At 41.1% G+C, this 25,199-nt stretch overlaps 1 protein-coding gene across 1 annotated transcript in view; it reads left to right on the top strand.

Annotated features, from left to right (window-relative positions):
• The first annotated feature begins 8,863 nt into the window (after nucleotides 1-8,863).
• The window catches only part of SLC13A4 (solute carrier family 13 member 4), a 56,579-nt gene continuing 40,243 nt past the window's right edge, over nucleotides 8,864-25,199 (top strand). The window contains exons 1-2 of the mRNA XM_069087296.1: nucleotides 8,864-9,820; nucleotides 17,983-18,111. Of these exons, the coding sequence (XP_068943397.1) occupies nucleotides 9,722-9,820; nucleotides 17,983-18,111 (228 nt within the window). The 5' untranslated portion in view covers nucleotides 8,864-9,721. The remainder of the gene's footprint in view (nucleotides 9,821-17,982; nucleotides 18,112-25,199) is intronic.

Below are 25,199 nucleotides of genomic sequence, written 5' to 3'. Positions count from 1 at the left end.
TACGTGCCTCTCTGTCTCTGTCTATCTCTATCTCTGTCTCTCTGATTGTGTGTGTGTGTGTCTGGCTCTCTGTCACTGTCTCTCTCTTTGTCTGTGTGTGTGTGTGTGTGTGTGTGTGTGTGTGCGCCTTTCTGTCTCTGTCTATCTCTATCTCTGTCTCTCTGATTCTGTGTGTGTGTGTGTGTGTGTGTGTGTGTGTCTGGCTCTCTGTCTCTGCCCTTGTTATGCACTATTGTTCTCTCTGTTTTTTTTTCTAGAGAAAATGGAACATCTCACAAGCTGAGATACTTTCCTTCACTTTTCTTTTTCAATCCCTTTCCCTTGAATTTTTTTTTGGGGGGGTGGTGGTGAGAGGGGAGATATCTGTGTTCATACCTCTCTATCTCTGTTTATCTCAATCATCTCTGTTTTTGTCTCCCTGGATCTGTTCTCTGAGTCTCTTTCCTAATTAATATAATACTCTTTTTTCAACGTGTTCTTGCAAGAATGGAGAGCAGCTAATTGCTTCAAAATATCAAGATGCTCATGTTTTGGACTCCCCAGAGAAGCAATTAGGTATCTGTCCCATAGCTTATTAGGTAACTGCACTGTCTGCTCTTTTCCTAAGCAGCAGTGGCCCAAGCCCTGAGGAACTCCATCTAATGAACAGGTATACAAGGAATGTTCTGGGCCGGCTCTCTGGGACATCCTACTCTGGAACTGCATTTACCCACAAAGCAGCAGAATATTTCCAAGAATCATTCTGACCATAACTTATGGTCAAACCAATCCATCATAGAGGCAGATACATTAATTCCATTCCATCCCATTCAACCAGCACTTATTAATCACTAGGTGCCAGAAAATGAGTGCTAGACTCTGAGGAAAAAGACTTTTAAATAGCTATTGATTAGGATACTATAGAGATAGATTTGATGTGTTATTTTGACCCCAAATTATGGTGCAAATGGACTGGTATGAACTACCTATTCATTAACTGAAAATGTAGAATATATAATGTCCTTTCAGAGATTCTAAATTCTATGTGGCAGCCAATGATTGAAGAAATATAGGGGGAAATGTTAAAAAATAAATATATAAAGAAAGCTCTTATTGGAAATAAGTAAGTTTTAGGTAATCTATTTTTAAGCATTGGATTTGCTTGGATATAAGCCAAACCTTTTTTTTTTAACTAAGAAAAACTTCTGAAAGCCTCCCTTACTTCCACCTGCAAAATCAATATACACACTTCTCCCCCCATCAAAAACCAGAATACAGCAAAGCTAATTGGCCCAAATAGCCTTAATCTTATTAGCTCCTTGCTCTGAACATTATGGTCACAATAAAATGATCATTGGGTTGTGCCCATGTAGAATTTGCCACATACAGCAACATTTTTTGCCCCATTTCTATATAATTCTTCTAGATAATTTTTACTAGGAAATTCTGAGAGCTAAGGTATGCTAGAAGTCATCCTTATGCCATTCTCTAGGCACTCAACCACTTGGTCAATATGTCTTGAGAAACCTATGTGGTCATAGGTTTCTCAAAATATATTAGATGCTGAAGAAAAACAGTAATGTGTTCATTAACCTTCACTGCCATGACCTCTCATCCGTGATGGAGGAAAAGAGAATATGGAACTGGGGACTTGTGGTTGGAATGGAATTCCATGGATAAGCTAGCCTAAGTTTAGCTTCCTTTAAAAAAAAAATTTAAAGAATTCTGAAAGGATCTCTAAATTCCCAGTTCATTTGGATTTCCTATGTGTCTTACATTCATACTCTGGAAATGATTTGCTTCTTCTGAAAATGAATAGAGCCCCAAAAGAGAACTCCTGATCTTGCTGTGTCACTCACCTTCCCATTTTTATTTAATAGATTATCATATATGATGTAATAAAGATGCTGTTCCATGCACTCCAGACTGACAGATCTCTCTGGTTTGTTTTATCAAGTTATTTTAATGAGGAATTTAAAGTGCTTCAAAAGCTTAATAACACATGCTGACTCCAGCAGCTGCTTTGGGATCTTGGCACATGGCAGCCAGAGACCCAGATATTTGTTATTTTATTACCCACTCTTTTCAATGTTGGCAGCCAAAATATGTCACATACTTCATAGTCCAAGTTGAGTTTTAAAAGACAGCATAGAAGTAAGGCCAAAAATGTCAGTCAGTCAATCAATAAATATTTATTAAATGAATAGTAGGTACCAGGCACCATGCTTAGCTCTGGGAATATGAAGAAAGGTAAAAGAAAGATCCTGCTCTCAAGGAGCTCACAGTCTAATGGGGGATACAATATGCAAAGGATTATGTGTAAAAATGCTGTATGTGGGATGAATTGGAAATGGTCCCCAGAGAAGGCCCTGCACCTGAGGGGGATCAGAACAGGCTTCCTGGAGAGGGTGGTATTTTAACTGGAACTTGAAGGAAGCCAGGAGGTAGAGGTGAGTAGGGAAAAAATTCTAGGTACGGGGTACAGTCAGTGAAAATTTCTGGAGTCATTTGTTTAAGGAAAAGCAAGGAGGCCAATGTCCTTGGATCACAGAGTATGTACAAGGAGGGAAATAATATGTAAGATGCCTAGGAAGGTAGAAAGGGGCCAGGAAAGAAACAACTTTAAAAGCCAAACAGTGGATTTTCTATATGATCCTAATAGGGAACCCCTGGAGTTTATTGAGTAGGGGGGCTGACATAGAGCTGTGCTTTAGGAAGATGGGGTTGACCACTGGGTCTGAGAGAGATTTGAAGTAGGAAGACCAACCAGCAGGATACTGCCCTAGTCCATGATGAGGTCCCGTACCTAGGTGATGGCAGTGACAGAGGAGAGAAAGGGGCACGTGCTAGAGCTGTTATGAAGACAGAATCAACAGGCCTTGGCAATAGATAGCAAAGTTGAAAGAGAGTAAAGGGCAGAGGATCAAACAGAAGTTAAAGCTGGGTAACTTGGAGGATGTTGGTACCTTGACTTATTGGTACCCTAATAGAAAAATTAGGAAAAGGGAAGGATTTAGGAGAAAGACAATGAAGTTAGTTTTAGACATGTTGAGTTTAAGATGTCTAGAGAACATCCATTTTGTTATGTCCAATAGACAGAGGTGCAAGACTGAAGGTCAGCGGAGAGGTTAGAGCTAGATAAATGAATTTGAGAATCATCAGCATAGAGATGATCATTGAATCCATGGGAGCTGATGAGATCACCAAGTTAAATAATACAGAAAGACAAAAGGACAGAGGGTCCAAGACAGAGCCCTGTGCCATACCCATAGTTAGCTGATATGACTTGGATCGAAATCCAGCAAAAGAGATTGAGGAGGGGTCAGAGAGGCAGAAGGAGAACCAGGAGAGAGTCATTTCCCAAAAACTTAGAAAGAAGAGATTTTTAATAAGAGGATGATTGACAACATCAAAGACTGCAGAGAAGTCAAGAAAGATGAGGACTGAGAAAAGACTATGAGATTTAGCAAATAAGAGATCATTAGTAACTTTGGAGACAGAATTTTTGGTTAAACATTAAGAGCACAAGTTAGATTGAAGAGAGAATTGAAAAGAAAGCAAGTTTGGGGTGGCTAGGTGGCACAGTGAATAGAGCACCAGCCCTGGAGTCAGGAGGTCCTGAGTTCAAAGCTGGCCTCAGACACTTAACACAAAAACTAGCTGTGTGACCTTGGGCAAGTCACTTAACCCCAATTTCCCTCCAAAAAGCAAAAAAAAAAAAAAAAAGAAAAGAAAGGAAATGGAAGTACCTATTGTAAACAGCCTTCTCAAGGAGGTTAGCCATAAAAAGGAGGGATGATAACTAGTGGGAAAGGATGGATCAAGTGAGGAGTTTTTGAGGGAAGATGTGGGTAGACAGTAGAGAAGCAGCCAATAGACAGATAAATGAGAGAGAATGGGAATGACAGAGGAAAAAATGTGCTGTAGAAGACAGAATGTAATGGAGCACTTGTGCATGTATAAAAGGGTGTGCCATGGCAAGGAGAAGGGCCATTTCATGACATAAACAGAGGTAAAGAAAGAGACAGTGCAGAAGGTGTCTGGGTGATATGAGATAAGGAGGGGAGGGGAGGAGAGGGGGCTCTTCACAAACGGCCTCGAGTTTTTGTTCAGTGAAATAAGAGAAATGTTGCCCAGGGCTGTGCCATGCAGGCTGATCTAGCTCCTCCTCGGGCCCTACTCCATGAAGACCTGGCTAGTTCTTTCAGAGGCCTTAAAACTCTACTTGATTGGCTAAGGTGCCTTAGATTGTTGACATGAGTTCCTGATCACCTGAATGGAGAAGGGAGATCCACCTCCTTTATGAGGCTTTTTTACCTCAAACAAACAGTACTGACCAACACCAAGAAGCTGTGCTCAACTGAATCAATATGGAATCCTCACTGCAACAGAAGATCTAGATTGTGTCCTCATGGATCCTTCTTGCCCACAAGAAGACTTTGAGGGAAGAGGGTGGGGAGAATGACAAAGAGGCCAAAGAGATCAGTGCATGACAGGTGTGTGTGCTATTATTTACGCTTGATGTCAGTGGAGTACCTTAGACTGCTGGAAGCTGAGACATAGAGCCAATGACACTGAAGGAGACTGTCACTTCAGGATTAGTGGGGGTGGACCATGGGATTGCTGATTTTCCCCTGATCTTTTGTATCCTCCCCTGCTGCCTCTCTTAAATCTCCCTTAAACCAATAAATTTTGCTATTATTTATGAACAGGATGAAAACTCTACATAAGAGAAGTAATTTACATGTGTTGTTGTTATTCAGTTGTGTCCAACTCTTGACCCCATTTGGGGTTTTCTTGGCAAAGATACTGCACTAGTTTGCCATTTCCTTCTTTAGCTCATTTAACAGATGAGGAAACTGAGGCAGAGTCAAGTGACTTGCCAGGGTCACACAGTAAGTATCTGAGACCATATTTAAATTGAGAAAGAGGGGTCTTCCTGACTCCAGCACTGGCTCTCTATCCACTGCATCCAATTTACATTATACCACTCAACATCTCAAACAGGGGTTCACTAATCACTTCATGACCAGGCATGGGGTAACAATAAATTGGATCTCAGCTTAATTACATGATTTATTTCTTATTCATCCTTAGATAGCCTTAAGGGATTTCTCTAATGAGAACCAGCAAGACAAGAGATTGTAGAAAGGTGGTGGTGTCTGCCTTTTCTCCAAAAGACTTGGAAGTAGGACCAAGGAGAGATGAGTTCTTAAGAAATACAAACATAATGATAAAAGAAAATTGAATTCAATATGATAAAAAAAAATTAAGTGCCCACTATATTCTAGGCACTGTGTTCAGTTTTGCAAAAAAACAAGTAAATAATCCCAGGTCTCAAGAGGCTTATGTTCTACTGAGAGAAGGGAGAAGGGAGACAGACACACAGGTTATAGTTACATAAACACAAAACAGACACAAGGTTAGAGAGAACACTAACAATTTGGGAAATCAGGAAACACTTTTAATAATAACAATCACGATCATAACAACAACAGAATTTATATAGTGCTTGAAGGTTTGCAAAGTCCCTTAAAAATATCTTGTTTATCCTCACAGCAACCCTGGGAAGCAGGTACTATTATCCCCATTTGACAGATGAGAAAACCAAGGCAAACAGAGGTTAAGTAACTTACCCAGGATCACACAGCTGGAAGGCATCTGAGGCTGGATATGAGCTGACCCTTGAAGGGATCCAGGAATTCCAAGAGGCAAAAAGGAGAAGGAAAGAAAATGGCCTATATGTAGAAAAATATTTATAGTAGCTCTTTTCTGGGGGTAAAGAATTAGAAATTGAGGGGATGCCCATCAATTGAGGAATGGTTGAATGCGTTGTGGTATGTAATTATGATGGAATACTATTGTACTATAAGAAATGATGTTCGGGGCGGCCAGGTGACCCAGTGAGTAAGAGCACCAGCCCCAGAGTCGGGAGACTTGGGATCAGTTCCGGCCTCAGATACTTAACACCCACACAAAATAACTGGCTGTGTAACATTGAGCAAGTTACTTAACCTCAATTTCTTTTAAAAAAAGAAAGAAAAAGAAATTATGTTCTCAGAAAAACCTGGAAAGACTTGCACAGGTTGATGTAATGGGCACAAAGTAACAGCAATATTGTAAGATGATCAGCCATGAATGACTTAGCTATTCTCAGCATACAACAATCCATGACAACTCTGAAGGACTTAGAATGAAAAATGCTATCCATCTCCAGAGAAAGAACTGATGGTGTCTGAATACAGATTGAAGCAACTTTGGAGGGTTTTTTTTTCCACTTTCTTTATTTTTCTTGAGTTTTTTGTCTATGTTTTCTTTCACAACATGACTATCATGGATATGTTTTGCATGACTACACATGTATAACCTATACTGAATTGCTTGCCTTCTCAATAGGGGTGGATGGAGAGGGAAGAAGGGAAAGAATTTGGAATGCAAAGTTTTAAAAACAAATGTTGAAAATTGTTATTACATATAACTGGGGGAAAATTAAATACTAAATAAATACCAAAAAAAAAAGAAGGGGGAGCACTGAAGGCACAGAGTCAAGAGATGGTGTGTCACATACAGGGAATACCTTGGCTAGAACATAGTTGGTAAAGGGAGACAGGTTAGTGAAAATCAAGATGTTTTATTTTTCCCATACAAGTTCAAAAGCCCCTTGAAATTCATCTACACATCCCAGATCTGCCAGCTGAAGTCTTGTCATGAATGGGGGACTGAATGAGTTTTATCTCAACACTCTTCAAATAATTCTTTTTTCCTCCTGTTCCACCCACCCAGACTAATTGTACCCCCATCCCATTCCTTCTTTCAGCAGCTCCTTACCTGGATTCTTCTGTCTTCAGGACTAAGTAAGAATTACTAGGAATATTCTCAGTCTGCTAACATATAGTCCCTCAACTGCTCACCATCCACTCTAGCCAATGAGCCACAAAATGAATGAAGACATTTATTTATTGTGTGCTTCCTCTGTACCTGGTATCAAGGTAATTAATGTCTGGGGATATAAATTCAAGCAAGCAAGTCAATTCTTGACCCACAAGGAGCTGACATTCTAATGAGGGAGATGCTAAGACATCAAGGCAAGCTAGAAAGTTGGGAGGGGGGGGGTTTATGTGTGGGGCAACACATCATATGAACATGACCTGGAGTGCCATGATAGCATGCTTATAGGCAAGATTAGGCAAAAGCTCCCCTCTCAAAGTCCAGCCTCCCAAGGGCAGAATCCAGCATTGTCTAGGAAGAAGATTAAAATAATAGCCCAAAGGGAGAGAACACAGTTTAGAAATGTCCAGGAAAGATCATGGAATTTAAAGCTGGGATGGAACTTGGGAATTTATCTTGTCCAACCGCCCTATTTTGCAAATGAGGAAACTGAGGCCCTGAGGATGAAGCAACTTAACCAGTCACATATTCATAGTAAGCAGCAGAACCAGGACTTGAACACAAGCCTACAGACTTGCCAGGGATTTCATAAAAAGGGATTCCTGCTGAATGATAGTTTAGACTAGATGACTTCTGCCTTCATCCTTCTCTAGCTGTCTCCCCTCTACAGGACTTTCTCTGCCATTTCTGGACACCGAATACCTTGTCTTCTGATTACACACACATACACACACATGCACATGAACACACAGACACATACGCATGCACACAGACACACATACGTGCACACAGAGAGACACACATGTGAGTGCACACACAGATACACTCACACAATGCACAAACACACAAGCACATGCACAGACACACAGTGCACACATATGCATGTACACAATGCAATCACACGCACTTGTACACACATGAACACACGCATACATGGAGACACACATGCACATACTCAGACACACACAGAGATGCACATGCATACACACAGACACACTCACACACACCCTTTCAATTCCCTTTTATGTGTTGTCTTCTCCTATTAGAATGGAAACTCCACAGGGACAGAGAATGTCTTTCTACTTCTACTTGTATTTCTAGTGGTGAGAACAGTGCCTGACACATAGTAAGACACATAGCACTTACAAATAGTAAATACTTCATAAATGTTTGTTGACCGACTAACTGACTGACTGATCTTACTCCACTGCAGTATGCTTCTACCCAATTCTTGGATCAGAAGGGATCTCCAAAGGCTAACCTGCTAAAACCTAATAGAGTCTACCATTCTTCACAAGAAGATTCTGAGAGCCTCACAAATGGACTCTTTCATCCTGATAGCAATCTCTTTTACTTCAAGGCCAGCCCAATTCCTTTGGTGGGACCTTGGGAGAGACATAGAGGAAATGGCCAACTGTCATCTATGGCATAACTATTCACTGACTTGAAGAAAGTTCCCACTTTCTCAGAGTCCCAGAGGAAGGCCTTTTGATTTGGAATATGGCTGCATCACAATCCCCAAATCTCAGTTTCCAAAGACTTTCGCTGCCATAGGCCATTTGCTCCCCCAGGTCCTAGCATGCCTCACTGTGCCTGGTCCTGGGCTCTTAACACACCTTCCAAAGGACTTTGCTGCCTACAACTGGACTGAGGGGCATGTGATACCTCCCAGGGAAAGTTCTAAGCCCATGCCTTCAAACCAGAAAACAGTGTTCACTTGGAGAAGTGGCATTATGTTGAGGAGGAGGAGGAGGACTGTTATTTCTACCCTTGGAATGTTACAGAAAGGTATTTAAAAATAAGCTTTGCCAGTTGCTGCTATTTTCCAAAGTCAGCAGACACAGGGACCTGCTGTGACCAATCAGGAGAAGCCTTGAGGAAGAAAAGTTAGGTCATTCTTTGAAACACCCTGATTGGCTTGGGGAGTTGGGGCAGGGCCACCAACATCTTCCAGGCTTCCCATAGGTGGATTCAAAGTAAAGGAGGGTCCCCCAATAGCTTTTTATCTTGCTCCAGAAAGGAATGTCTTCAGGGATTTCTCTGGGAGGCCCTGGCTTAGGAAGTAGGGAAAAGGTAAATGATAAGTAGGAAACCAATTAGAAGGGGAAGAATTTGAATCTAGCATGGTGGCAAGCCCTAGAAGAAAGAAAATCGGCCTTATCTGAAGTCTTCATCTTGCTCCATTCAGCTCGGATCTTTCTCATTTATTTGGTTGCTTAAAGTGAAGGAGAGGATAGATTTCATAGAATCAGAGAGAGCAGAGGAGGCTGGACTCTCTGGAAACAGCCATCAAGGGAAGTGACCAAGAGAAATCACAGTGTACTCAGGCTTTCTTTACAAATAATAATAGTAAGCTCCCCTGTGATTTTCCTAGAGTCAGACTTAGAATTAACAAAAATTTAAAAAACAAAAACAAAAAACAACTCCATGGAAGAAAACAGTTGCTAAAATGCTGGGACCAAGTTATAGGATTGCCCATGCTAACTCACCCAAGCCAAAACAAAGACGGAAATCACTATGTCCCAGTTTGTAATCCTTGGCCAATTCCCTTTTCCTGCTCAGAAAACCCTGCTAATCAATCCCACCTAAAGTATTCGAGGGCATAGAGGCCTTGCTACTATTTCTTGGTCTTTTTTTTTTCATCAGAATAAAGGCAGAGTCACCCCTAAACCTTCCTCAAAAGGGGTGCTACCTAAAAAAGGGAGACAAGAAGTATTTAAGGCTTGGTAGTGGTGCTGTTTGTCTTTTTTTTTTAACTAGGGAAGAGGGAGAAAGTCAGGGTTCTCGATAAGGGCAAAGCTGACCAAAAGGAGGGGAGCAGGTAGGTCAAGAGGGCAAGGAGGAAGAGTGGACAATGGCCTTTCTGAAGGAATTGCTCAAAGTAAGGAATCTGCTGCTGGTCGTCTTTATCCCACTTCTGCTGCTGCCTCTACCGATTCTACACCCCAATAGTGTGAGTACCTCATTTGTTTCCTCCCTCCAAAGTCTACATGAGCTAGAACTGCATGGGGAAGGGGAGAAAGGGTCACCTTCTAGCAGATGAAGGAAGGGTGGAGCCCTTGGATGCTTTTGTAGCAAATAAATGAGACCCAGTACTTGGACCTTTGACCATTCCTTTTAAGGAATGACTGATGTGCATTTAGGGGAGAATGCTAAAGAATTCCCCAACTTGAAATGGCCATTCTTACCACCTTATGGTAGTCTGTCTGTGTTACCAGCAGAGGTCACAGAGATAGGTCTAACAAAAGATGGTCTGAAATGAAGTGACAGAAAAAGCCATTGACTTCATTAAGACAGCATCTTCAGGGACAGGAAATGGGGACCCTTTACAAGGTGTGGAAATGGGTAACGATACTCATCTGTAAAATGAGAGTGCTGAGTTAAGAAGAGTCTGAGGCCCCTTCCAGGGCTGGATCCTGTAACTATTGATAAACTTGTATTTGTTTGAAATTATCACATGGCTGTGATGTGGTACAGTGGAAGGCACAGTGGTCCCAAAGTCAGAGAACTTGGGTTCAAATCCCACCTCTGAAGCTTTACTGCTTGTATGACCTTGTGCAAGTCACTTACCCACTCCTAGGATTCAGTTACCTCATCTGCAAAATGAGGGGGTTGGACTGGATAACTTCTGAAGTTCCTTCCAGCTTTAGCTACATGATCTGAGAAGTGCAGGGGCATAGACTAGACCAGGAGTTTATAACAGCTTCTCTGTCATTGGACCCTTTTGGCAGCCGATGGACCCATTCTCAAAATCACCAGGTTCTTAAAAATTCATAATTAAAGGAAATACTAAACTTCAGCTTGAGGTTAGTAAAAATAAAGATGTTTTTTTTTTTCCCATACAAGTTCAAGAACCCCCTGAAATGTCTCCTTAGACCCCAGATCAAGAACCATTGTGTAGGCCTTCTAATGAATGGTACTGATAGAGTGAAATGCTGGGGAATAGTCAGCTTGGTCTCAGGAAAAGTGTGCCAGATTTGAAGCCAGAGACCCTGGATTCAGATCCCACACCAGCTACTTATTACCCTGGTAACCTTCAGCAAGTCATTTCATCTATCTAGGTTTCAATTTCTTGATTTTTAAAATAACATGGTTAGAATAAATTACTTCAAAGCTCCCTTCGGACTCTAAATTTCATGATCCTGTATCTTGCTATGACATTAAATGTCAAAATTTAGGTTTCAGGGACCAAACTCAGTTCCAGTAGAGTTTCTTGAACCAGTAGGCCAGAGTTTAGGGATCCACTTCTACGGCACTTGGGTCACAGTGGACCCCAGAAAGCCAAAACTTCCCTGGAATTCTTATTCTGGAGGACACTGTGAGACAAAAACCAAGCGGGGCTTTTTGCCCTGATCTTAGGCACATGATTCATCTGCTTATTTTTGTTCTTTGTGGATTTCCCCTCTGTGCACTTGGAAGCAGAGAAACAAAATACATGGACTAACTAATGACACATTCAAAAACAAAGAAGACCCCTAAGTCCCTGGAGCATGACCTTGACTTCCAGCGGGGTTCATGGAAGCACATCAGTCAGCATCCTCTGAGCACAGACTGCTTTGGCTCCCCACATTGAATTCCTCTCAGGCTTACTACTTGCCTCTCCTCCCCCCTTCTCCTTCCCTCTTCAAACACAGTCCTTAGGCCTATAGTCCTCAGTAAGCTATGACTCGATAAATTTCCATCAAACTGGTCTAGCCCTTTGAGATAACTGGATAAGAGAGAAGGGTGGAAAAAAACCAAAAAGAAAAAAAATCACCTTTACCTTGGCTTTAATAACTTGGTCACCAAGATTAAGCCCAGAAGAAAAAAAAAAGTTAAATAGAGGAGATTAGGATGGTTCCTCTTGGAAACAAGCAGGCTTAAATCTTTCCATGAACACCCCCAGAGAGGCAGAGAGAAGTTGATTAACGTTTGGCTGAGATTGGTTAGCCTAAGATCACTGTTTGAACTTTTCCTACTTCCACCCTCCCCAATTCCCCTTGCTGCCCCCTGGTTTTCTATTTTAATAATCACTCCCACTTAAATAGATAGCTCTTTAAGGTTGAAAAAATGCCTTCCCCACAACAACCCTGTGAAGCAGATAGGTCAAATATTATTAACTCGATTTTGCCAATGAGGACACTGAAATTATTAAGAGACCAAATGGCTTGCCAAGCTAGAGTCTATTGTAGCACCTGAACCCCAGGGCTCCTGACTCCAAATCCAGTGCTCTGTCCCAAGTTGCCTCTCTTTAATCCAAATGTATTTGGGGAAAAAAAGAAAAAAAGGCGGAGATGGAGGAGAGGAATGGTACAGAAATCTGTCAAGATGAAATTAAATTGTTGTTGTTCAGTCATGTCCAACTCTTCATGACCCCATTTGGGGTTTTCTTGGCAGAGATACTGGAATGGGTTGCCATTTCCATCTCCAGCTTATTTTATAGATGATGAATATTGAGGTAAACAGGGCTAAGTGACTTGTCTATGGTTGCACAGTAAGTGTCTAAGGCCGGATTTGAACTCAGGGAGATGGTCTTCCTGACTCCAGGCCCAGCACTCCACCCACTGTGCCACTTAGCTGCCCTGGGGCCTTTGGGCCCTTTGCCAAGAAAACCCCCAAATGGGGTCATAGTGAAACGCAATTAAATCTACTGAACAAATGAAATTAAAGGGGACCTATTAATAATCTCCCCAATTTCATGTGTAAGAGGTCACTAGAAACTTCCTTTCCAGAAGAAAATCATTCTCTTCTTCCAGTACAACTTCATAGTTTCTTACATTTCTGCTCAAGGAAGCAGCCATCACGGAAGATGGTGTGGTCTAATGGAAGGGACGTTGGATGTTGTTCTGGTCCCAGCTCTATCCCTTAGTAGTTGTGAGATCTCAAGCAACTCACCTAACTTCTCCCTATTGCAATTTCCTCAACTGTAGTATTGCAGCAAGGATCAACTGAATATAAAGCCCATTGTAAACTACAAAGGGCTCTACAAATGTCAACTATTAATATTATTAGTCAAAAGTGCTATAGGGCTATGTTAATCTTCATTCTTTAGCTTCAACTTGTGAGGTTTAATTTTTCCATGACCTATAGTGAGCTAAGAGAGAAGTCTTCCAGAAGTAAAATGTGATATGTGGCAGATGGGGTGGGGGTAGGCAGAACTATTTTGTCTGGGCAATTTTGTTGCCCAGAACATACTGCAATAAAATAAAATAAAAACACTCTTAAATTTGCCGTGCAATTTATAATATAAAAATAATAGAGGTATAATTCCATTAAATGGGAGTAGAAATTAGTTATGATAGCGGCTCACAGATGGGTGTTATTAACAATGTTCAGGGTCTGGTGATTTCTATTTTAATTAATTATTCTGGGGGAGAAGAGAGATAAAGAGATTAATGACCCTCCTCTAAATCTCAGTGCCCTGAGGTAAGACATCAGTTGCTCAGCCCTTGTTAGAGTTCCAGAGGAGGGAGATTATATGCACACTAAAAGCAAGAAAGTAGAGAGGCTTTGACATTTGGACATTTATGTTCACTGGGACAATCAGGAGGAGAAATAAAAGGGGAGAGGAAAAAGATGGGAGAAGAGAAGAGCTAGGGAGAGGGAAAACAGGAGAAAAATGAAAGAGAAGACGAGGATGATGAAGCAAGGTGGAGAAAGAATCCTTAGGGAACCTTTGTTTTGTCTGGTTTTCAGAATATTTGTGAGTTTTGGTTCCTGGCCCTCTGCTTCCCAGACTCTAGCTTGTCCTCTCCTTTATCTTCTTTGGCTTTTTTAAAAATGTTCATGTTTTTTAAATCTATATTACTTCTGAGACATGTTCTTTAGAGCCTTAATTCTTCCTTCAACCTGGATTGTGTCTCAGGAAAACAAAGATAGCATTAGTATTAATGCTTAGTCCTTGAAATCTCCAACTGGATTTGATTGCTTGATTTGCCTAAGTCCCCAGGGCACTGATATTGCTACTGAACCCAACCAAGGTGGTCTTAAGGGTGATACTTAGGGCTGTTCCCAAAGACCTTCCCTTTATCTCTAACTCACAAGTACACAAGAAGTAGAGACTCAGGACCCAATTTTACGTGGGAAAAAGGGGATAGGAAGAGGGATTGACTTTTATATTCAGCTTAAGTGTTGTTGTTAAAGTTATTGCAGTTGGGATCGATTCTGTGACCCCATTCATGGTGTTTTCTTGGCAAAGATATTGGATTAGTTTGTAATTTCCTCCTCCAGCTTATTTTACAGATGAAGAAACTGAGTCAAACATGGTTACATGACTTACCCAGGGTCACATAGCTAGGAAGTGTCTGAGGCTGGATTTGAATCAGGTTCTTCCAACTCCAGGGCCCATGCTCTGTCCACTGCTACCTAACTCCTCCCCAGCTTAAGAAACTTCCCCAAAATAAATACATTAATGAGTATTGTGAAGTTAAACTCAATTTAATCCAAATACAATTTCAGAAGAGCCCCCTTTATTTTGCCTACAAATTGAGTTGCTTTGAAATTGGGTGGCATATTATCTGAAGAAGCATTTCAGATTCTTTGTAAATTTTACTTCTTAGCCCTCTAAGAACTCCTTTAAAATGATGTGATGGAAGGAGTCCCAGACTTGGAGCTGAAAGACCTGGGTCAGAGTTTCCTTTCTGCTACTTACTTTCTGCGTGACCTTGAGTAAATCACCCACCTTCTCACATCTGTTAACCAATCAATCAATAAACATTTATTAAGTACCTGTGACATGCCAGTCACCGTGCCAAGCACTGGGGCTACAAAAAGAGACAAAAACCAGCCCCTGCCCTCAAGGAGCTCACAATCTAATGGGGATAATTAAATAAAAGAACTTTTTTTTTTAAAGTGAAGTCTTGGATTTCATTGTCACAGGGAGCTCCCAATGAGTAAATTTCCTCTTCCCATATTGCTAAGCACTAACTGTGCCCCTTAATGGGTCACTGAGGAAGTGAAATAACTTATCCAAGGCCACACAGCCAGCATGTGGGATTTGAACCCAGGTTATCTTGACTCTGAGGCTGACCAGCTATCCCCTATGATACCACCCTGACTCGAAAAAATTGTTATGAAGTTCAAATAAGGGAATGAAATATAAAAGGGCTTTGTAAATTGCATTTTCAAGTCTTACTACTATTTCCATTTGATGGTTATGAACATATATATACCCAGTATACACATACTAAACTCAGAAGAACGTATAAACTTCTTAGAATATATGTGTCAGTCATAATAATCAATCAAAAAGCATTTATTAAGCACTTACTATGTATTAGTCACTGTGCTTGGTATACAGTAAGTGCTTAATATAAGAGCAACTGGGGGCGGCTAGGTGGCACAGTGAGCAAAGCGCCAGCCCCGGAGTCAGGAGGACCTGAGTTTGGTTCCGGCCTCAGACACTTAACACCCACACACAAAAAAAACTAGCTGTGTAACCTTGGGCAAGTTACTTAACCCCAATTGCGCTCTAAAAGGCAAAAAAAAAAAAAAAAGAGCAGCTGGGTGGTGCAGTAGACAGAGAGACAGGCCTACAGTCAGGGAGACTCATTTCCCTGAGTTCAAATCCAGCCTCACACATTTACTAGCTGTGCGACCCTGGGCAAGTAACTTAAGCCTGTTTGCCTCGGTTTCCTCATCTGTAAAATTAGCTGGAGAAGGAAATGGCAAACCACTACAGTATCTCTGCCAAGAAAACCCAAATAGGGTCATGAAGAGTCAGACACAACTCAACAACAACAAAAAAGATACAGTACCTAGAGGGGCAGAGCCAAGATGGTGGAGTAAAGGCAGAAACTTGCTTGAGCTCATCCCCCAATCATCCCCAAATACTTGTAAAAAAATTTACTCTAAACAACAAAAAATATTTCCTCTGGGACAGAAGGTCTGTGCAGAGGGTTGAATTTTGTTTGGGTTTTGCTTTGTTTTTTGCTTTAAAGAAAGAGAAAAACGTGAAACAGTGTTAATCTTCAGGGTCTTTGGGGCAGCAAAGAGTATTCCCATTAGCAACAGTCTTACTGGAATGATATTGTTTCCTAGGCAGAATCACAGAATTTTACAGTTGAAAAGGACTTTAGTGGCCATTCTAGTCTACTCCATACACCAAAGGAATCCCTCCTCTAACATGCCCAACAGTAGCAGCCTGGGGTTGGACACCAGCAGGCAAAAGGTGCCACCAACTCCTGAGGCAGCCCCATATAATTACAGTTGTGTGCAACTGTAATTGATAGGAAGTTTTTACCGACATTGAGACTAGATTTGCCCCTTAACAACTTCAGCACATTTGTTCCTGGGTCTGCCCTGGGTGGCCAAACAAAACCAGTCCAATTGCTCTTCCACATGAACTCGTGGATTTCATTCATTCAGACAGCATTCACATCTAAGGTATGGTGGCAAGACTTGTGGCTTGGGAGCCAAGGGGTTGGGGCTCAATTCCAGCTCTGCTATCTGTGTAGCCTTAGCCTGAATGGCCTCTGTTTCCTTATCTTAAAAATAAGGGGGATGAACCTATGTCAAATAGCTTCTAGTCTTAGGGAATGTGGAGGGGAGGGAAAGAGAGAGAAAATTTGGAACTCAAAATTTTATTTAAAAATGAATGTTAAAAATTGCCTTTACACATAATTGGAAAAATAAAATTACTTTAAAAAGGAAAAAATAATCTTAATTGTCTTAAAAGTTTTAATTGAATGACCTCTATGATTCCTTCCAACTCTAACACTATGATTCTATGAAGTTTACCTTCTTTTTTCCTGACCTGGTCTAGCTAAGCCTCTCAACAGTTTTAGGAGACAGGCAGGAGAAAGAAAGGACAGCCCTGGTTTTACTTGATGAGGCATACAAAGGCTCAGTGAGTGACCTAGCCAGGGGAAGAACTCAGATTAAAAACTCAGATCATCCAACTCTTGGACTGTGCATACACACACAAACCAAATTTGATGATTTTTGAAGGAATTGATTGGTCTCTTCAATTCAAAATATTTAATTTAATTTAAAATATTTTTTTTTAAATTTAAAACTTGGGGCAGTTAGATGGCACAGTGAATAGAGCACCAGCCCTGGAATCAGGAGGACCTGAGTTCAAATCTAACCTCAGACACTTAACACAAAACTAGCCATGTGACCTTGGGCAAGTCACTTAACCCCGATTGCCCTACCTTCGCCCTTCCAAAAAGCAAAAATAAATAAATAAAAACTCAGTTCAATCAAATAATTAGTAGTGACCATTCAAACATCCATAAGAAGTGGTATAGCTCTTTGGCCCACAGTTTCTGGTTCTCTCCATCTCCCAAGCCACTTACTCTCTGGGAGTCCTTATAACTGCTTGTCTACCTCAGTTTCCAGCACTCATGTGCTGTATTACTTTACATTCTACTAGATCTCAGAATCATGGGATCTCAGAGTGGGAAGGGACCTCCAAGGCACTAGTTCCACCTATGCCTGAACAAGAATCTTCTTCATAGCCAACAAGTAGCCATTTAGCCTTTACTTGAAGACTTCCTGTAAAAAGAAACCTATTCCCCTTTGGCACAGCTCTTGTTGTGAGGAAATATTTCCAAATATCAATAATAAATTTGTCTCTAAACAATTTCTACCCATTATTGCTAGGCCTGCCCTCTGAGACCAAGCAGATCTGTTAGTATCAATCATAGATGGGATGTCTGCTGGAAACAAGAACATGCATAGCCTCCTCCCACCGAAGTGTGGACTGAGGGTAAATGCCCCTGACAAAATGACTCACCCCACCCACTACCAGATCCAAGTCTTCTGCTGACTTCATTTGTCTCTTTGACAGCTTCCTATAGTGGATCCCAATACCAATTTGTTTTTTAAGCAATCAGGGTTAAGTAACTTGCTCAAGTTTACACAGCCAGTTATTTCTGGGTGTGGTGCTAAGTATCTGAGCCCAGATTCGATCCCCAGGTCATCCCGACACTGGAGCCGGTGCTCTTACTCACTGAACCACCTGGCCGCCCCTCCCAATACCAATTTCTCCCAATACCTGGTGGGCCCATGTACCCAACCCATTGCTTCATCCTGCCCTGTAGGTTGACCTAGAGGAGGTTTCTAGAGGAGGGTTGGAAAGGGAGCAGCAAGTGATGTTTGCTACAGCTAATCCCCCCATTTCCTCTCCTGCAGGAGGCTGCCTGTGCCTATGTCCTGATTGTGACAGCTGTATACTGGGTGTCAGAAGCGGTCCCACTTGGAGCTGCTGCCCTCGTGCCTGCCTTTCTCTACCCTCTTTTTGGAGTCCTTCGATCCAGTGAGGTTAGACAACATTATTGCACCCTGCTTATATATTCCAGGTGGAGGGAGAGGTCCAGAATATTTCACAAATAAAACATACCCAACTACCACTTGAGTAAGGGATCTCTTTACACTCTGGGGAAAAAAAGAATCCACAGCTTTATTCAAGCATTTATTAAGTACTTACTACATACAGAGTATGAGTGAATAGAAGTGTTCTCATGGACTTTACAATCTAGTAAACCTTTGCACATGCCATCCCTTATACTTGAGGTGTTCTGCCTTTCTCTTCTTTAATGATCTCAACACGTTCAAAAAGACTGCCTTTCCTGAACGACCACCCCCAAGTCCAGTTACCACTTTATTCTGTATCCCTTCAGCACCAGTATTCTTTATGTATATTTACATGCCTTTGTGTTTAATGATGTGTTGCTATTGATTTTTAAAAATCTTTTTTTCATGTGTCTATAGCACCCCATTACAGTGTAACCATCTGAGAAATGTGCTCTTTCCTCCACGTTTCTCTAAAGTACTAAGAACATAAGAACTGAATTGTAAATGTTCATTGATCACTTGGCTTAATGAAGTTTCCCAGAATGCTCCCAGCAGCCTTGCAAATGAATGACCCTACCAGTTCCTTTCTCCTCCATCTTAGGTTGCTAGATGGATCTTTTTAGACTCATTCAGTCTTAAATCACTGGCTTCTCCTCACTCAATATCCTTAAATTGTTGCTCTTTTCTCTTTTTGAGGAATTTTCCAGCTTCTTCAACACAAATTGTCCAAGTTCAGTGAGTTTGAGCATAGATATCTATGTTTAAATGTCAACCTAAGCCTACAGAAAGGAAAATGGAATTGGATCCCAGAAGCAAAGAGAATGACAGTTTTCATTCAAAGACTCCTAGAATCACTCAGAATCCCAAAACTAGAAGAGGTTTCAGAGGTCATCCACTCCAACCCATACCTGACCAGGATTCCACTCTGTGGAATCAGTGATGAAAGGTCATTTGGCTTTTTGTCTAAAGACCTCCATCGAGACTCACCCTGCTACTTTTTTGATAGTTCTAACTGTTGAGAAGTCTTTGCTTATGTCAGGCATCTGAAAATCTGAAACTTTGCAGCTTCAATCCTTTCTTTCTAATTCTGCCCTTTGGGGCACAGCAGAACAAGTCAGTTCTCACTATTTCACATGACAGTCTCTAAAGTACTTGAAAATAGCTATCACTCTCCCTCCCCCAAACTTTTTCAGGGTAAATACTTCCAGTTGCTTCAATCTATTCTTACAAGATATGATCTCCAGGCTCTTCATTATTCTAGTTCACAAATACCCTGGCACTTTTAACCTTTCCTGGATTTAAAACTTTGTAAGGGAAAGGGTGAGTGTCTTCTAAAGAAATAGTGTCAAATTCAAAAAGAAACAGGGCCACTAACCAATACATAAGGATCGTGGAATCATCATAACTGAGAAATCTATCTATGTTTTATTGAAATTTTATTTGTATGATTAAATATGAACCAACTATATTTTAATCTGGTTCAGGCTGTACTCAGGAGCATTTGGGCCATGTTTGACAATTCTGTTCTAGAGGGCCTAAGAAAAAATTTGCTAGTGGACTTCATTCTTCTATTCTATTTTTTTTTTCTAAAAACTGCTAACTAAGAGGCAGAATTTTTTAAACAAGTCAACATTTAATTAAATAAGATAAAATTGTTTATCCCACTGTAAACAGGACAGAGCCCAGACACACATCCTGGGCTTAGCGGAGAGATGCAGCTCTAGGGCTCTAAAGAAGTGGAATCTATCTGGAAAAAAGCAGCTAGGTCTGGTTCTGAACTCTGCAAGGGAGTTTCTACACAACAGTTCAACAAAAGACCAATGATGGTGAAGAGTCAGGAAGGTCAACCCAATAAGAGATGTAGGCAGAGCCTTTGGTGGCACCATTCTAAGGTAAGGTGGAGAGCTAGAGGGGTGATGCTCTTCAAAGGTAGAAGAGGAGAGCTATCTGGATGTCGTGTAAAGGCTTCTTCTCTACTTAGAAATACTAAAATACTCATCTGGAGTGGGAAGAGGACAGGAATCACAAAATAACCAGCAACTGGCAGACTGGCTAGCTTGGCTTTCACTTTGTTGGTTAACGCCCAATGCCAATGAGATCAAGGACCTTGGGTTTAGCCTTTATATAAACAAGCTTGTTAATATCATATGGTGAAACCAGTTCCACAACCATAATGCTCTTGAACTCTATCCTCCTAATGCTGAATGTATGACTTTGGAGAAAGCCTCTTCTGCAGTCAGACCAGCCCAAGTGCTGCCTCAGTCTTTGTCTTTACCAACCCAATTTGGTTCCAAATTGGTACCAACTCAATTCAACTGCACAAACATTTACTCCATGCAAGGCAGTCTGGTAGGTGCTAGGGATACAGACACAAAAGGAAAAAACAGTTGCTGTCCTCTACTTATTGTCTACATTACCACCTCTATACCCTTTATACATACCACCACCACACCCATTCAGAATACCTTCCTCATAAGCCTATCAAAATCTATATCCTCCAAGGCCTGACTCTAGTCCCACCTCCTTGGCAAAGAGTACCCCATTCACTCCAACCAGAAATGATCTCTCCTTCTTCTGAAATCCTCTATAACCCTTCTGCCTATGCCACTATAAGGTGCCGTGTATTATAAATATTTGTGTATGCCTTTATCTCCTCAGCTTGATGATGGGTGCATGAAAGGCAAGGGCCTATTCTTATAACTTTGTATCACACTTGGGACCAGCTTTACCTAAAATAGAAATTCATTACATATTTCTCAATGTATTACTCCATTCCATCCCCTGAGAAAACCAAACGGTTCTAAATAGATAGTAGATAGAATATATGTGTGACAAGATGGAATTATAAGAATTTTCATAACACCAAATGTCAATAGTTTGTGTGAAAAATACCTAAAGGTTTTAGCTGTTGACCAAAAGCTCAGCTCCTCAACCAAAAAAGCTAATTCATTCCTAGAATACATCACTGGAAATTTAGTGTCCTTAAGAGCATAGAGACATCACAGAGTAGTAGATCAAACATGAGCCTCAGAGCAAAGCTTCTTAACCTGGGGTCCACAGACTCCAAAGGAGACTATGGATGACTTTCAAGGGGTCTGTGAATTTGGGTGGGAAAAAATTATTTATTTTCACTAACTTCTAACTGAAATTTAGCATTTCCTTCCTTTTTTTTTTAAACAAACTTTACTTTGGCAAAGGGGCCACAGGCTTCAAGAGACTGCCAAAGGCAGTGGGGAAAAAGGCCTGGTTTCCTGTCCCAACTCTAACACAAAATGGTTGTGTGACCTTAGCAAATAACAACTTTCCTGTACCCCAGACAATAACTGTAAGAGTCTAAGTTACAGCACAGTTGCCTTTGGATCTCCTTACAAACAACAGAAGAAATGTCTGTATAATAAAAGCATCCAGAAAAGGGGGACAATAGTCCCACTGCACTCTACATGTATTAGGCTACTTCTAAAGTAATGTATTCCTTTTCAGGTGCCAGATTTTTATAGAGACATTTATTAACTGGAGCATGACCAAATGAAGGCAATGAGAGTGGTCAAGGAGTTGCATAATGATGTTGTATGGGGATTGGCTGAAGGAACTGGGAATGTTTGATCTAGGAAAAAAATTTTTTAAATGGCTTTGGGAGAGGTGGTAGAAAACAAGGGACATGATTTGTGCCTTCAGATTTACATCACTATTATTTAGAAGAGAGATTAGATTTATTATATGTAGTTCCCAGGGGGCAGAATAAAGCTAGTGACATGAAGTTTACAAGAAGGTATATTTTAACTGAACTTTTTGACAGTTAACACTATTTCCAAACAGACTCCTCTATGGATTGAGAGGTTATATCAGATAATTGCTGAAATTCCTTCCAGTTTTTAAGGATCTATGATTTTATCACTTTGAGTATCCATACAGATACATATATTTATATATGAGTGTATGCATGTATATGATCGCATCAATGTGAGAATTCTTTCCAAAGAAGCAGATTGTGTTCATAACTGCCCTTACTGTATGGCTCTAATCTAGGAGTGGGGAACCTGCGTCCTCCAAGCCACATGTGGCTCTCTAGGTCCTTGGGTACAGCCTTTTCACTGAGTCCAAGTTTTGCAGAGCAAATCCTTTTATTAAGGGGATTTGTTCTGTGAAGTTTGGATTCAGTCAAAGAGCCGCACTTGAGGACCTAGAGGGCCACATGTGGCCTTGAGGATGCAGGTTCCCCCCGCCTCCCCCTGCAGTCTAAGTCATGTCCTCCCACAAGCTGGAATGTGGCCTTTCTCACCTTCTTCTAATATCACAAGTGTGTCAGTGCCGTCCAGATACTATCAAGTATCTTCTGCTCTTGTCATTTGACCAGCCCGTTCTTTCTGCCCGCACATTTCCTTCATCCCACACTTATCTACACTTCCCCTTCGTAAGTCTTCCTTTCTTGCGGTCTGCTCCCACTCACCACGTGCCTCTCCATTGTCTTCTTGGTGTCAATTCATTAGAGCCTGTTGGGGATTCCATGTGCTCATAGTCATACAACACCACCAAGACAGTATCGGTATTAAAAAGATGGGCCTTTGTTTCCCAGAAGAGCTCTAGGTCATTAAAGGAATTTTTCAGTCTCCCAACGGCAATCCAGCCTTCTCTCCTTCGTTTAATTCTAAGCCCAAATAACGACAACAACATTCACATAGCTTACTAGGTGCCAAGCACCGTGCTAAATGATTTACCATTAGAATCCGATTTAATCCTCACAACAATACTGGGAAGTAGGTGCTGTTATTATCCCTGTTTCATATATAATAATAATAGATAACATGTATATGATGCTTACTATGTGGTTGGTCCTGTAATAATCACTTTTATCATTTCGTAGGAACCTCTCTACAACTTTAGGAGGTAGGGTCTACTATTATATTCATTTTACAGATGAAGAAACTGAGGCAAAGAAAGGTCAAGTGACTTGCCCAAGGTCACACAGCTAATAAGTGTCTGAGATCAGGATAATATTATCCATTATTATATTACATCATCATACATAGCACTCACTATTCTGGATCTGCTCTTTCATTTTTCTGTATCCTTCACCCTTGGGCCATCAGCTATAAATTCTCACTGCGGCCACTAAGCAAAAGATCCCTTTCTGGTTTATTGCTTTTTAATCTGTCATGGGGTAAGAAACTAGATAATTGAGTCTACTGCAAACTGTGATTTAATTAGGAGAAAGTTATCCATGAATAATAACCTAATAGCCTCTACTGGGGAGTAAAGTACCGGGCTTTAACGCTTGAGCTTTGACAGCTATTTTTTGTATTGAGAAGTGTCAGGAATGACCTCTTCTAAGCATCCTAGCACTGCCTACCTGCACTATTCCCAAGGGCCCTTTCCTGCAATCTTGAAGGCAAGCTTCTGCTAGTGATAAATACTCTTGTTAAAGAGTATCTTATCTTATCCAAGAGGGAAATATCCAAAACCAGATCTGAGACAGCAAAAAGGCTAGAGCAGCAAAGCCCTCTTAGTTCTGCTGACATCCACCTTCCTTTTCTGACCACTTGTCATAAAGTGGAATTTTCATCCTCATGTATCCCTGAACTATTTGTGGAACCATTTTCTACCCTGGCCACCTGGCCTCAACTTTCCGTACACCCTGACCTTGACCTTGTTCTTACTTTTCCCTCTACTATAATCTTCTAACTAAACACAACCACTGTTAACAGTCTATCACTTAGAGACAGCCCCCAACCTTGGACCCAGTGTGACAACATAACTTAGACCCAAACCTTAGACCCCCAACCAGGAGGAAATATGGACTCCAGGGAAAAAGGCAACATGGTTACAGCTAATGACTCCCCAGCAAAGGTTTTAAAGGGTTCCAGATGAAGCAATGATCAATAAGGGACAGGGACTTGCTCTATGACTTTATTAATACAGGGAAATCCTGAATGAAGAAACTCCCTCCATACTGGAGAGCTGGCATCTTGTAGTCTTAAAGATTTGTCTAAAGCAATGAGAGGTTAAGTGTTTTGCCTAAAGTCAATATGTTTTAGGGGTGAAATCTTCCTGGCTTTAAAGTTGGATCTCTGTCCTCTATATTATGTTACTTCTCAATCATCAATAAAACTAAAAAGAAACACCAATAAATTCCTCCATCCATTCCAGGACTATGCAAAAAGGGGTTCTGAAGCCATTATGGTCTCTGGCAAATAAGAGGTTTCAGAATTTGGAGTCAGGGAGATCTGGTCCAAAATCTACCACACGCATTTACTTGTTTGTCCCTGAAGAAGTCACTTAACCTCTGCAACCCTTAGTTTTCACAACTATAAATGGAAGAAAATGGACTTGTTGACCTCAGAGGTCATTTCCAGCTCCAGATCTATGCTCCCAAGATCCTATATGCTCTATTCTCAAGAACAACTGACCTGAAAAATAGGACAAGGAAGGAGAATTTAAGAATCAGTCTCCTGGCAAACATGACCAAATTCAAAATCTGGATGCCATATATCAAGACTCCAGGCAAGTAACTTAACTGCTTTGTGCCTCAGTTTCCTTATCTGTAAAATGAGGGCAGTGGATTCAATGGTCTCCAAGGTCTAAGACTTATGGTCTTATGATCCTAAGAAACCAGAAAAGGAAACTGCTCAGATCTACTAGAACCAGATAGCAAGTGAAAAGGAAGAATCCACTGGTCACCTTCTGAAGGACGCCATTTGGACCACCATGCCTTTCATAGCTTTCAGTCTGAGCTTGAGTCCCTGAGGGGGGAAATATAATTGCCATGGACACTCACAAGTCACCTGTAGCTCCTCCCACACTCAGTACTCAGCAATCAGAAAGGACCAGACAAAGTGCTACGAGGAAAGTCAAGGAGGGAATGATCCCACTGGGACAAGAAGGACAAGGGGGAGGAATTGGGATTAGGGAAGACATCATTTGGGTTGAGACTTGAAGAAGGTAGGATTTTCAACAACTGTATGTGGAAAAGAACTTACCCAATAGGGAAGAGTATGAACAGAGACTTGGAAACAAAACAAGACCAGGACAAGAATTGAGAACCATGAATAAGCCAGCAA

The sequence above is a fragment of the Petaurus breviceps genome, unplaced genomic scaffold, assembly GCF_028583685.1.
Source record: "Petaurus breviceps papuanus isolate PSGF00001 unplaced genomic scaffold, PetGlider_PUasm1.0 181, whole genome shotgun sequence".
In the NCBI taxonomy this organism is placed as follows: Eukaryota; Metazoa; Chordata; class Mammalia; order Diprotodontia; family Petauridae; genus Petaurus; species Petaurus breviceps.
Note: the sequence above shows the minus strand (reverse complement) of the source record. Positions and strands in the feature narration are given on the sequence as shown.